Below are 14,734 nucleotides of genomic sequence, written 5' to 3' on the forward strand. Positions count from 1 at the left end.
CGTGTTTGCTTTTATACTATTGTTTGGCTTTGTTGTGTGCAATAACTGTGACAGCATCTGTATAGGAATAAATGTATGGATTCATATGCCATGTTCTTTAAATTTCTGTGTGAAATTCCTATTTGTGTATAACACTGATATCAAAACTTTAAAAATTAGTAAGTTCTACCGTACTTTTACCAAGAGAAGTCATGAAAGGGCTGTAATATCTAAGAAATTCTCTTTACTGTGTCAATTTCTTCAAAATATCTGATTTATTGCAACTTTCAGGGTGCAAGACTTCATCCATTCTTCAAAGTGTGGCAATCTTGTATCACCATTGAAATCAACAAAACTGAACAAAAATTTTGGTACTAAAAGGGTAAAAACTCAACTTTGTTTCTTTTGTGTTGGCAGGTTGCAGGGGGAGAAACAAGCCATGTTGTCAGTTTCCCATATTTCAACGCGTTCAGCTCTTTACTCACAAATATGGAACTTATCAAAAAAATTTACTATACCATTACAAAAGGGGACCACAAAACACCAGTCACAAAAGGTAAGAAAATGAAATTAACATATGACAATAATACATTTCTCTGGTTTGCAAAATATTTATGATACTAATGTTTTCTTCATGGGCATAGGTATTTGTGTGGGTTTTAAGGCCGCTAGCTGTAACTGTTGATGAATTTTTTCCCTCTGTTTTGTTTGTCAATTGCATGTTCTTGTTCTGTTATCCAAGTATGTTGAAACATGTACTATTATAGCTTGTCAAAATAGCGTCTATATGTAAATTTACTGTTATTGTTTACATTTGAATTCTAGTCGGGACCAGAATTCATTTGTGAACAATAGCAATGTGGTCTATTCGTGCTGCGGCTGAGTTAACAAGCTGAAAACTGCGTTTCTCAACATGCTTTAGGGAGAAGAACAAGAAATCTGTCGACATTAAAAACAAAAATAGTGAAAAAATCAGTGAAAGTTACATTTACCGGCCCTTTTAATAAAGATAACATATTCCTGTTGCCTCCATTAGATATGACAAATTAACCCAAATGAAACAAGGAGTATTTTAATATACATGATACAGTAAATTTTAGTCAAGTATAATTTTACTTTTCAAGAAATGATTGTTCAGTATAGAGTGACAGTGCTTGGTGAGTATGTAATTTCAAATGAGATATTGTCACATAGTACTTCACTAGTAGTAATTGTGTGTTTTTATTTTCAGAGGAATTTTTACTCTCAGCTCAGCAGTTTTCACAAGTTACTCCTTTAGAAGTTGATATCCTCTTCCATCTTTGTGTCTTAGATCACCCTACAGGGTAAGTCAGTATTCTGTCTTGTCAGAAAGCTTTGAACACACTCCTGGAATCATTCCATCCTAAACTCATCATGACTTCATGTTAGGTGTTGTGTTTTTGTTGTATTTTTTCGGGGGGGGGGGGGGGGGGGGGGGGGGGGGGGGGGGGGGGGGGGGGGGGGGTCTGTTCATGGAAGCTTAAAATACTTAAAATCTGATACTAATTTTTAGCTCATATTTGGTATGTATATACATACCAAAAAGAGCTTATATGGTGAGTCGGTGGCGTCTTTATGTATGTATGTGGGTATGTATGTGCGGATGTATGTCCGTCACACGCAAAAGCTCCCATACCGCCAAAGCTACCATCTCAGTATTTGGTGTACAGGTAGATGCAGGGGTTGAGGTGTGACGTTGTTCAAATGAACATGTCAGTGTCAAAAATATGCAAATGAGGTAAGAAAAAGGGAAATCCTGCAAATGTGCAGGAGTGGTGGCATGCCAATGACTGAAACAGGCTACTCCACTGACCTTGAGTCATTTCCTGTTATGAACTGTTACATATTAACAGACCTGCGCAAACTAAGAGGGACTAGCTGTTTCTGCTATGCATGTATCTAAAGTTGATCTCCAGTACCTAAAGTTTCAGACCTTATTTACTTTTGTCGTTCTTGTTTTTCTGGTTTAAATAATTCTTGTTGTTTTTCTGGTTGTACTGTGCAGAAATCATTGTCATAACATCAACGTTGAATTTTCCTGCACTGAACAGATAGAAACAACATTTATTGTTGATCTTTGGTACCCATACTACCAATTCTGATCAAATGTGAGCGACACCGTATCATTGCGGTATTTTTCAAAAATGCCGTAAAGTTCACAGTGTTGAAACTCTGTTGAATTTTTTCCCAAAGGGCTTACAAGTCACAATTGCCTTCTTAAACCTGTTGAAAGTAAACTTAATTACAGCCAAGGAAGGGAGAAACTTGACTTTGTACCAGATGTTGTTGTATCAGTGGTATAAATATCCTCAACTGGTTTTAAAAATCAGTAGTTCTTGTATTTGTATTGTATAGTACAATAACAGGAGTGGACATTGAGAAGATCAAACCGGTAGAAGAAAGTGTGCTATTTCTTCAAAAACAACAACAACAGAAGTCAGCTGTCCACAGAAGTCCACTATTGGCAGTCGCGGAATCTGCATACAGATTTCTGCTTGGTGGCATCGCAGGAGGTACTTCTCTTAAATAATATTCATTCATTTATAGAGGGCGCTTTCATATTCATTTATAGAGGGCGCTTTACAAAGTAATTCCTCCCAGCAACCACAGGAGCTTCACTTTAACAAGAACAGATTTCAAGATTGTACTAGTATATCTACTTGGGCAAATTGTAATTTAAGGGATGTTGATTATTTTACCATTTTGTGTCTTGCAGCTACTGGTGCCACAGCAGTTTATCCGATAGATTTGGTGAAAACCAGACTTCAGAACCAAAGAAGTGGTTCCGTGGTTGGTGAATTGATGTACAGAAATAGTTTTGATTGTTTTATTAAGGTTATCCGTCATGAAGGCGTCCTAGGTCTCTATAGTGGTAAGTCAAACTTTATCGTCGACTGAGACAGAATGTCATTGATCAACTTATTTATCATACGAACATAAAAATGTTGTATTGACGTTGTATAAATCCCAACCTTTCCAGGATGTCAAAGCAACTCAAACATCATGTCTCTGTAAGAGCCTCTGTAAAATCAGGGCTGAGTAAATCCAGGTTTTTTTAAGGCCAGGACAACCAATTGTTTTGTCCAGACCAGTAACTGTTCCACTTCACTGGTCTGACATTTGGGTGGAATACTAAAATGATACAAGATAAATGTTCCAATTCTGCTGATATTATTCCATACTTTTTAGAGCAGACACAACAAATATTCATCTATTGTAACTGTATCATTGATAAAGATGTTGACATTGCTTCAAAATACCAAAATGTCTCCAAACTTGCTGTTAAGAAACTTTGTTTTGAGTAGATCTGTAGCTAGGAGCGATTAGCTAAGGTTGTGTAGAGTAAATTCTCGTGCTTTCAGTTGCAAAGACAAAAATGTCAGACTTTTTGTATTCATTCATTGCCAAATTTTACCATAGGTCTCCTACCACAACTTGTGGGAGTTGCTCCAGAGAAAGCCATCAAGTTGACGATGAATGATTTTATGCGTGATCATTTGACACCGCCAAATGGAGAAATTCCCTTCTGGGCAGAATGTGTTGCCGGTGGAATGGTATGTTACCTTCTCCAAAAAAATCCATTTTCAGTGCTTTCATCTCATGTTGTTAATGATCAGTGATCCAAGTAATTCAAAAATTATCATAGGAAAGGTTGTATGTCAGAGGTGGTGTAGTCTATCAGGTAAAAACATCCGTAAGAAAAGAAGTGAATATAAGAAATTACTTATTAAGTACTTTTGGAGAATCTCTATAAAGAACCTAAAAAGTTTGTCACAGAGATCATGACTCTTAAACTCCTGGTAATTTTTGCCTAGGCTGGTGGTTCTCAAGTAATGTTTACCAATCCACTGGAGATCGTGAAAATCAGACTTCAAGTTGCCGGTGAAATCCAATCAGGTCCCAGAGTCAGTGCATTGTCTGTCATGAGAGAGTTAGGATTCCTTGGGCTTTATAAGGTAAGAATACCCTCAGCACTTCCCTCTCTTGTCTTTCTCAACCCTGGAGATATAGGTGGAGAAATTTGTGAGTGTTTTGTAGGTGTTGATGGGTGTAAAGGCTATTTGGGTATATGTGTGAATGTGGTTGGTTGGGTCTGGAAATGTTCGTGTGGCAGCATGTGGGGATTGATATGGGCCCCGTTGGTTTGAAAGGGTGCTGGGAGAATACGTGTGTGCCTGGCTGGGCGTACATCAGATTTGGTAAATAATGACCTATCAAGGTGGAGCTAATGTCTTATAGTTACCCTACCCTATAGGCAGATGGAAATAATATCATATTTTTGGTGGCCTGAGATCAGAGGGCCACCAAAGATCAGAGGTGAATCATACTGAATAGAAGTTTATAAGACATAATTATCAGGGCTGGTACTGTTTTTGTATTGTAACCAGCCTTTTCAAAGTTACTGAACTGATTGTTTGCTACAAATATTTACGCATGTTGTATCATATGTATCAGTGGAACCAAAATAAGCTATCTTATCAGCTTGACTTCCATATTTCTTGAAGGAAAGTCTTTGTTTCATTTGGTTGGAACTCGACAGAAATTCTCTCAATTCAAACAAACATAAGCATCAATCTTTTGGACAGTTACATGATGTACGGTATTCCAATGATGTCATCTGTCCGTCACCATTAATTTTGTCATAGTGAAGCTCTTTTGTTTCCTGGAAGTATTTTCTGATTAAATCAGTATTCTTTGTTGATGATAATCAAGGTTGTATGCGCCTCGAAAATGAAAGACTTAAAACTTTGCTCAAACTTTCCCTTAATGAAATTGTCAACTATACTCTAACCAAATTGAAAAATATAAATCAGGGGTCACAAGTTTGCAAATTTTTGTACTAGAGAAATAAATTACCTGACATTTACCAATATTTGAAATTCAAAATGGCCGCCATCTGTATGGCGAAAAAATGCAATTTTCGATTTTTTAAAAACTAATACTGTGAAAATTTTTCTAAGACCATTAGCTTTAAAATGAGCAGCACAGGTGGTAGATCAGAAAAGAATTGTAAAATTTTGAAAGTTTGAACATCTGTCCCTGAAGCGTATTCTACCTTAAGGTAGCATTCTTTATTGGTGAATTAAAACTGCTGCTGACTTTAACATATTCACCACCCTTTCTTGCAGGGTGCTAGGGCGTGTTTCCTAAGGGACATCCCATTTTCAGCCATCTACTTCTCACTCTATGCAAATGCTAAACTCTGGTTGGCCGATGAGAATGGAGTCAACAGTCCCTTGTCACTTCTGACGGCAGCCACTCTTGCTGGTAGGTATTCTCAACGCAGTCTGTGAGTTTACTGTGGCCACTCCTATCGCACTACTAGGAACAGAACAGGAATGATCAGAAGCAGACCCCTTCCATGCTGTTCAGGAACTTTGACAGTGCTTTCGGAATGTGGCTTTCTTTTTTATCAATATGAAGAAAAAAAATACTTGCATTTACCTTGATTTTTCTCTAAAATCAGTATAATGAAAGAGGGGCTTGTTCGGCTTTTGAATGTGTGTGATCTTAGTTTTGGAGAGTCAATAATTAAATTCACAAGCTGTTCTACTGTTTTGGTCAAAGGAAAGAGCAGTCAGCTTTCATGAACAGTGTGCAGCCACCTTTTATGAGAAAAAATGGAAATTATGGACAGGTGTTGAAACACAAGATACAAAAGATTCATTTGAAAGGATTTGTATCATACATTGGCAAGAAAACAACTGCATTTGATCTGCAGTTTTATAATAATCAAACGGTAAATGTACAGGTGACTTGTCTGCAATGATATGGTTATTGCTACAATTACTCTTACAGGTGCACCAGCTGCTTCCTTGACAACGCCAGCTGATGTCATCAAAACTAGGTTACAGGTCGTTGCTAGGGCCGGCCAGACCACATACCATGGTGTCATAGACTGTGCAAGGAAAATCTGGAAAGAAGAAGGTTTTAGAGCATTCTGGAAAGGAGCTCCAGGTGTGTACTGGACATATATGATGTGATGTAATGTGATGGCAAAGTCTATATAGACAGTGAAGCAGCAGGGTCATGATTTGAGATTTGTTGCTGAAGTATGTCAGGTTTTGTCCAGAATCATCATAAATCAGAAAATGCAATTAATTCGAGATTTGTGTGGTTAGTTAAAACACAGTGTTGTCGCAAATGAGTTCTTAAAGTATTTCCCCATTACTTGATCTATTAGTGTATCATGAAGGTCATTGAAGCTATTAGAAGTACCAGTAATTCTCAGCAGAAATGGTTTTAATAAATATGTACCATTTTTTGGATTTTTGCAGCCCGTGTTGTTCGATCATCACCACAGTTCGGTGTCACACTGCTGACCTATGAACTTCTACAGAGAACATTTGTTGTCGACTTTGGTGGCAAGTAAGTAAAAATCATCATATTTTCTTGTAAAAGTTAGCTTGACTTCAGTTAGGAAGAACTTGCGATGGAAAATTGTCAAAATCAGTTTGTAGTGTATAACAAAGGAAGTGTATATTTTGGTAATTGGGTGCTGTTGATTGTCAATCACCTTGCAATCATATGAACTTGTTCCATGTTTTCATTGCAGACGTCCAGCTGGTTCTGAAAGCAAGGCAGGCACCACACCCTACAGAACTACCTCCAGTGAATCCAGATCATATCGGTGGAATGAGGTTGGCAGTGGCCACCTTCTCAGGCGCAGAAACAAAATTTGGACTCTGGCTTCCCAAGTTCAGGGCGCCGGTACAAGGGCAGTAAAACGTTTACAAGACTCTGCATTTCTTGTATTTTTTTGCCAATTTTGTGCACTTGTGTTTCCTGAGAGATATGATTTTGGCGTACAACCGGACCTTTCGGAGATTTGCTGTGGATAATGCAATCCAAGTGAAACAGACAACACCAGTTAAGGTCAAAGTTTTCACATCTTGGCAAGGATTGTGTCAAAGGGTCATAAGTTGAAGTCGAGGCTTGGTCAAAAGGTCGATGTTAATGTGAGGTTGACATCCAATATGCAGTAAAAACTGACTATGAGCAATAAGATTGAATAGGTATGTGTTATCAAAGTTTGTCATTCTGACTGAGTACTTTGAAAGCCCCGTCTCTCTGAAAACCGACAAGTAGTTAAAACAGTTGATGAGTGAAAGGCTATGTTATACGTCCTAGAATGGAATGACACTTTGTTGCTGTAATTTCAAAATACAACATTTATTTTGTTGTGAAAAAAAAAAGAAATACATAGCACAAGAATTCTACCCTAAGCTGCTTTGAAAACCATTCATTTAAAGAGATTGTAAAAAATTATGTTGAGGGCGCTGTCACTGGAAATAGAATTGGATAATAATTTTTATGTCACCTTTCAGAATGGTTTGTAGAATTAACTGAAATATATTTTTAATGATATTTAATGTTTGGTGCTTTGTTTGTTTGTTTTAGCCAGCTAGCTTGTCATGCAATGGTTAATTCGATATGAGTGTAATCAGTGGTTTGCAAATCTATGTGGTGTAGCACCGATTGTGATCGTGGGTTTGTTACTAAAAATAGCATGCACAGGTAACAATTGTTGCTGCTGACAGATTTTGACAAATTTTACTACTTTGAGCCCGTGTTTATCACTAGAATTTGTCATGGGATCCCTTTTATGCAGTGTTTATGATTTCAATCTTAACATCAGCAGTGATAAAGTATCACTTTTATCGTTTGTCTCTGAGAAATTTTTGTCGGTCTTGAGGCAGATTTCCTTTGCAAATTATGATGGATCCAAGATGTAATTAGAAATCTTCCCTATGTGCTGACCACTGTACCAGTAAATCCTGGGACTGGCAATGTGCACCGGCTCAGGAGGTTGCATATGATTGGCAGATTCTAGTTATTTACAGCAACTTAGGGAGCCTGAAACTGGGGCTATCCTCTACCTGATTGGCTGTTTGGAATTAATTCAATAAGAACAATGAGTTCTACCAAACCAATTGGCAAAAAGCTTCCGAGCTGTTGTGCATTGGCCCTCCCCGGACCCTGCTGTTTTCTCTCACAAACCCTGTATAAATTCTGCATTGACACAAGTGCATTAGTGTGTAGTGAAATTTGCAAATTCTTCAGCGGCACTTGTCCAAGAGGAAAATCGGGTTGCCCTTGACCTCTGACCTCAAGATTTGCCAACCACTGATGATGCGTACATGGAGAGGAGGAGGATGCTGATGTGACTGCTTTTTGGCAGTATAGCCATTGTAGTATTGGTGTGATCACTGCAACTTGTATCCACAGAATCAAGCAAGGCTGAGACGTCACGGATAAAACACAGGTTATTCGTAAATTATGGATATTAAAATAATTGTGGTATCAAGGTATTACATTTATTTTTAACTCAGTATTAGTAGCGTGTCCACTTTCATGGTTTTAATCACTTGAAGACTGCGTCTTAATGTTGGATTGTTTTCTTTTACGTCAGGAATTCATAAAATGGTCAAGTTATTTTGATGACTGTTGTAATTATAGTTATGATTTCTCGGGTTGATTTAAATTTCTTCCTTGAAATGAACTGTAATCTTGACCGATTTCTTTCTTCATTAGAGAATGGATTTACCCTTTGGTTTCTTCTAGCTTTGGTTTAGTCCATTACAGAGGTTGGATTGACCCCTTGGTTTCTCCTAGGATTGGTTTAGTCCATAGCAGTCAGCAGGGATGTCTCGTAACATTAGATTTTTGAGGGACCAACAGTTTAGAATTTATTGCACTGTGATCTGTTTGAAAAACAAACAGTTTGAACTCAAACACTGCTCAGTGATAGTCAGGTACTGGCCAATTCTTACAGAATAGGAAAACATATTTTTAATTTCACAGTTTTGCAAATATCACTCTCTTGCCATTTTTCATGGGAATCCTGCTCCATAGATATGAAATTTCAGACCTTGATTAAACAATTGTAACAGCAAATTTATAAGATTGCAGCTCATCTTGGTAACATTTCTCTGATTTGCATCACAAATAGCCAGTGGAACAAAAATTGCTGTTTTGTCATTATTCTTAATATCTTCTTTTCTGTGAAAAAATTGACAAAATCATAGACTGTTAAGTAAGAGATGACTGCATATGATGCAAAACTGATTTAATTAAGTTGTCAAGGACACCTTGGAAATAATTGATCAATCAACTGCAGTATGGGGTACAGAGAGTTCAAAGGTCACTGTAATAAGTTTAAGTTCAAAGATTGAACATTCTCCCATAATATTACAATTAGATACAGCATTTCACGGTTATGGCCAATCAAAAGAAACATTTTGTCAGCACTGACAAACCAAAACAGAGGGAAGCATCAGGTATAAAAAGGACTGAAATTTTGTCATGAATAAATGAAATATTTAAAAGCTTCGACTTCAGGAACAGCTCTTTGGAATATGTTGAAACAGATAAAATGGCCTGTCTTTGCGTATTACCTCACTTGTAAATTTGAAAATATATTTCTAGATACAGTTCCTTAAAATATCAGTAGCCTGGGTTATTTTTTAAATGCTTTGCACTAATGCCACCTCTCTGCTAATTGGTATGATCCACTTATAATTTGTTGACCTTGGACTGAATCAAAGTACTTGGATATTTAGGGAGGACATAGTATTTTATCTCCACTCAAGAATTTGATTTATAAAGCGTACAGGAGCATGCAAGAATATTTTGAAAAAAATATAAATAACAAGAAAAAAAGCAAAAAACCTCTGTTCATACATTTCTATTTAATGTTTATATGGCATAGTTGGGGTTGAAGTTGTTTGCCTGATTGAAAATGTAAACTCACATTATGTTTAACCCTTTCACCTCCATGGTTTGACCCAAATCCACTGTTATCAATGTTGATTGTGGACTTGTTTACTGGAATTGGGGGTGACCAGGTTACATTCTGCTTTGAAACATAAACTTCGTTAATTAGATGAAGTCCACTAATTAATGTCGCAGAGTTGCATCTAAATGGTAAAATTGCCGTGTTATTTTCAAAAGTCATCCAATTCTAATATTTGCAATGAATTCCTTCCATTTATTCTATATATTTGCGCTAAAGCCTATTGTCGCCATTAAAGCCACAGTAAAACATGTCTTTGATGGAATCTTGTTTTATGAAGTACAGTAATGTGTCAGTTATTCAGAACAGGTTGTAAGTTTTCTAGCAATGAAATCTTTGCTTCAACCCCTTTTGCCACACTATATCAGTCCAATCCAAAATTGTCATTTAAAGAAGGATTAGCTTTTTTAAATGAAATGAAAGGATCAATTTCAAATTTTAGAAATCTGAATTTCTAGTTTTTCCGAAGGAGTCATCCACTGTAATTCTCCTTCATCTTATACTCATCCCAGCAATGTATACATGTTGCATTTAGACTGTTTTGTGTCCACTTTTTTCCATGTTGTTTTTTTCCTTCTGAATTCTTGTCAATAAACTGTGTTTTCAGTGATATCTTTCTAACTTTTAATACATTTTTTATCAAATCTCTGTTGCATTTGCATTTTTACAAGGATGTTTCTCAAGGATCCTTTCTTGTTAATTTTGTATTTTGTTGATAACTAAAAGACCTCCAGCACGTCCAGTTACATTTTCACAGATGAAATTTTCACAGCAGTAAAAGTTTGTCAGTATGGTTAATTCTGTATCATGGTGAATATTTCCATTAGCTGTAACTTGTGATATATTTCCCGCACTTTTGTTCTGTCTCTATACTGAAGTCATGCTGTTTTACCCACAATGCTCTACTGATAAATGCAGCCAATAGTCACGGCTCATTTTTGATAATAACATTTCATATTTTACAGAATGGATGGTGTTTACAAGGCTGATAATTTGTATTTGAATACAACATCAGAAAGATTAAGAAATTTGTTTGTTTATGGAAACAAAAAATGAAAAAAGTTAACACCTATTGTCCATTTCAGTCTTTCATAAGCTAGATTTCAAATACCCTCAGTAATAGTTTTGTCACTTTAAAGCTACTGTAAGTTTGCAAAGTGTACAGTTTGTGTCAAATGTGTCTTGTCCTTCTTTGAATCCTTTCACAAAGACAGTACTACAGCTTCAATACTTGTTAATTCTTTCGAGTGCTTCATTGTAGGATATACCAGAGTAAAACTTAATTTCTGTGTGCTGCTAAAATCATTGTAGATTGCTCAGTGTTCAGAAGCTTGGTTGCATTATTTAGCATGTATTTTTTCAATGATTTATTCAGAGATCCATTTGCCAACAATGATGATCTACTCATACCCTAGCTGTAAGGGCAGCTTGGAAAGCTAGCATTTCAGTAGAAAATTAGTGTTTTCATTGAGGGCTGTACCTTTATAAATTTTACTAGGGTTCTCCGTTGGATATCCATGCAATCATGTAAGAACACAGAAATGTTACAGGAATTCCCAAGTTACCAGAACAAGACTATTAGTGCAAGATACGGGGCACATTAGTATGAATTTATGCAAATTATATTAATGGGCATTGTTTCGGTATTGAAATTTTATGCTAATGACCGTTTATCAATGTGGAATATTCATCTGCCCCGAATTGTGCATTATATAGAACAAGAAACAGTAATTGATATTATTAAACAAAATAGTGGAAAAATTATCAAAAGTTACAGCTACTGGCCCTCATAACGTAACTGAAATTATTATCATTCTCCATGAACTGTTTTGTTCTCCTACAGAATTTGAGCTTTTTCTCTGCATTTTTCTGTCAAGACACTTTGAGATTTTGTTATTTTATCCAACAGTTGACGATAGCCAATCCGTCTGATCCACCACATAGGGCAGACCAAAAAATTTATTGTGGGAAAAAGTTAATGACAAGAATTTAGAGTAAGTGTGATAATGTCAGGCTTTAGAAAGGACTTGCTTTTCATCAATATTCTAATAAACAGTGTTGTCATGGTTACAGGGTTAAACCTTAAAATGCAGTTTTGATAAAAGCAATGCAAATGTTAATAGGTCTCTTGAAAAGTCGTTTTCTGCTTGCTTCTGAAACTGATGATTTGCAGAAATTTTTGTCAAAAGACATGACATTAGGTTTCAACGTCTGTAAGAGGAATGCTAGCAAGAATGTTTGAAAAACCATGAATGAAAAATGATAAAGCTGTCTTTGAAAAATGATAAAGTTTGAGTTCTGTACATGTTGCTGTTGAATGACTTTAAATAGCAAAAGATATTTGGTGTTCAAGTGTCGGGATTCCCGACAGTGACTTGGGATGACTTAAATATCAAAAAGTTAATTCTACTCTGTTTATATTGACAATAGCACATTTTGAATTGAAGTCTTGCACTGTTCTGCTTTCCATAGTAAAAACCCATGGTATGTTGATTCTATTTTGCAACTTCCTTACTAGCATCCCTCTTTTTGTCCTGAAAAATTGATTTACACACAAACTGAATCCGCCAATTAATTCTGTATGAAACTGATTTCATATTTTGGTATTTGTAGTGTTCAATAGCCCACTAGCAGCTCAGCAACATTAAATAAATGTACTGTGAACATATCTTGTTGCTGATTGGTCAACTGTATTGTGTCAAAATTTAATTGGCCACTGAGAATTGCCATTTAGTTACATGTATTGTACAAAATCTTTTGGTAAGATTATGTAAATTTCACTCAACTGTGACTTTTTTATCTCAAGACTATTATTGTTCTTAAATACTGCAAAATGTTGAAATACCAGATGATGACATGTGACAAGCTATGATTTAGCAGTTTTTACTCTCAATCTTGGTTTATTTGGATTTGTAAAAGAATCATGAACAAACGAGCATCTGATAGCCGTGTTTAGATGTACTGTTGATGTACATAGGACTATGATCATCAACTCACAACCACACATTTTGAAAGGCAGACTTTTCATAACATTTTGAAACATGACAAATTTCACAGGGTTAACATCCATATCATTCAAGGCATGAGTGGAGAAGTTTATTTTGAAAGCAAACTAATAGGTGAACAAGAATGAAGCTTTTATTCCAACCTTTCCAATTCCACATTCAAATTTTCCATTGAAAACAAAGGCTGACTTTGGTGGATCTGACAAAAGTGTCAAGATTCACTTTTCACAGCCAGTATTAAAGATTTTCTTTCAACAGTGCATTCTGAGAACTGTGATTGGTGGAAGAAAATGTGATCGACCAATCAGACACTTTGACTTGTAGATATGTAAATATATTCCTATTATGGAGTTAGGTAATACATGTTCAACCGATCAAAGTTTGCTAATCAGAAGACTGATTTTAAACTCTGTGACTGTTGACATAAAACAAGGTGTTGCCCAAAGCATAATTAGCCAAAAACATTTAATTGAGCATCTATTCAGTCCATGTCTCTCAGAATGTTTCAAGTATTGAAAAATAAAAATGTATTCACAAATTGTTATGGCAGAAACGACAGTAACAGCTTGACAGCAGTTTGAACAGCTCTTGTAAATTTTGATTAATCTTGTATTTATTCTGTTTGTGTGTCAACAGTTTAGACAGTTTTCCATTCTATTTCCCAGGATTGTTTCCACTTTTTATACTATTGTTATCAATGTTGGAAAAACTGGAGTCGAAGGATTTCTAACAAGATGCAGTTGATCTTCATTTCTGTATTTTGTAGATCATTTACAAGTCCGTTGTCATGGAGATGTATGAAGTGCTGGGAAATTGTAAAAATAAAAATAATTTTTAAAAATACAGCTTATGGTGTTATGTTCAAATTGTTTGGACCCAAGTTTGCAAATTTAATCTTTATAGACCTTGTTGTGTTTGCAAGTGGGGTGGGGGGGGGGAGGGGTGAATGGTTACTTCAAGCATCATTTGTGAGAATATTCTTTTCAAGTTCTGAAAGGGCCAGTATCTGTAATTTGTGATGATTTGTTTCTCTATTTTTGTTTTGTAAGTGTACTACAGTTTCTAGTTCTACTCCAATAGTTTGTTAAATCCTCAACTATTTAGCTTGTCAACACCACCTATATCAAACACGATTGGAACTAATTTTGGATAATTGGATGGTAAAGTAATGTCGATTTAGTCTACAAATATAATCTCATCTGCTTTTCTTTTTAAGTTACTTGTTTGTATGAGTAATTTGTAATATTGCAACATTCAGCTATAGGGCACCTGACACATTTGAGGAATATTAAAAAATATGAAAATCCAATTATCCCAAATTAGTTCCAATTGTGTTATCAGTGTAACATTGTAAAACACATTGTTATTGTTAACATTTGAATTCTAGTCCTGACAAGAATTCACTTGTCAATGACAACAGAGCAGTCTGTACATGTACTGGCTAGTTGACAAGCTCAAAAACTTTATCTCAACAAGCTTTGTGGAGAACAAGAAACTGTAGTTGAGATTAAAAACAAAAGTAGAGAAAAGTCATCAAAAGTTACCGCTATATGGCCCTAGAGGCTGTGGATAATTAAGACACGCAATTGGTAAAAGAAACTTCTGCGTTAAAGCTTCAGAAGCTGCAAATTTTATGCATTATTTTCATAATTTTTCAAACCAAAGTCGATTCGTATAAATGTGCTATCTGAAGGACATGTATAGAAGTATCACTGCTTGCTGATTTGGACCTAAATGCGTACATGTTTTAACAGGTTAAATAATAAACGGGTGCTGCACTCATAAAATGCTGGCCCCACGGAAAAGTACAAAAATGCAGTATTTCCTGCACATACACATCGTGATCATAAAAGAAACAAGCATGATGCCATTTACTTGAATGCACAACACACGATAGCCTACATTTTGTTTTTGTAATCTTTATTTTCGCTGT

At 35.8% G+C, this 14,734-nt stretch overlaps 1 protein-coding gene across 1 annotated transcript in view; it reads left to right on the forward strand.

The window, feature by feature from the left end:
- LOC139116765 (electrogenic aspartate/glutamate antiporter SLC25A12, mitochondrial-like) overlaps nucleotides 1-7,373 on the forward strand; it is a 30,725-nt gene extending 23,352 nt beyond the window's left edge. Inside the window, 11 exon segments of the mRNA XM_070679409.1 lie at nucleotides 397-535; nucleotides 1,211-1,304; nucleotides 2,356-2,513; nucleotides 2,717-2,872; nucleotides 3,421-3,554; nucleotides 3,816-3,956; nucleotides 5,130-5,268; nucleotides 5,800-5,958; nucleotides 6,279-6,369; nucleotides 6,557-6,584; nucleotides 6,586-7,373. Of these exon segments, the coding sequence (XP_070535510.1) occupies nucleotides 397-535; nucleotides 1,211-1,304; nucleotides 2,356-2,513; nucleotides 2,717-2,872; nucleotides 3,421-3,554; nucleotides 3,816-3,956; nucleotides 5,130-5,268; nucleotides 5,800-5,958; nucleotides 6,279-6,369; nucleotides 6,557-6,584; nucleotides 6,586-6,726 (1,380 nt within the window). The 3' untranslated portion in view covers nucleotides 6,727-7,373.
- The last annotated feature ends 7,361 nt before the right edge of the window (nucleotides 7,374-14,734 follow it).

The sequence above is a fragment of the Ptychodera flava genome, chromosome 18, assembly GCF_041260155.1.
Source record: "Ptychodera flava strain L36383 chromosome 18, AS_Pfla_20210202, whole genome shotgun sequence".
NCBI classification, from domain to species: domain Eukaryota; kingdom Metazoa; phylum Hemichordata; class Enteropneusta; family Ptychoderidae; genus Ptychodera; species Ptychodera flava.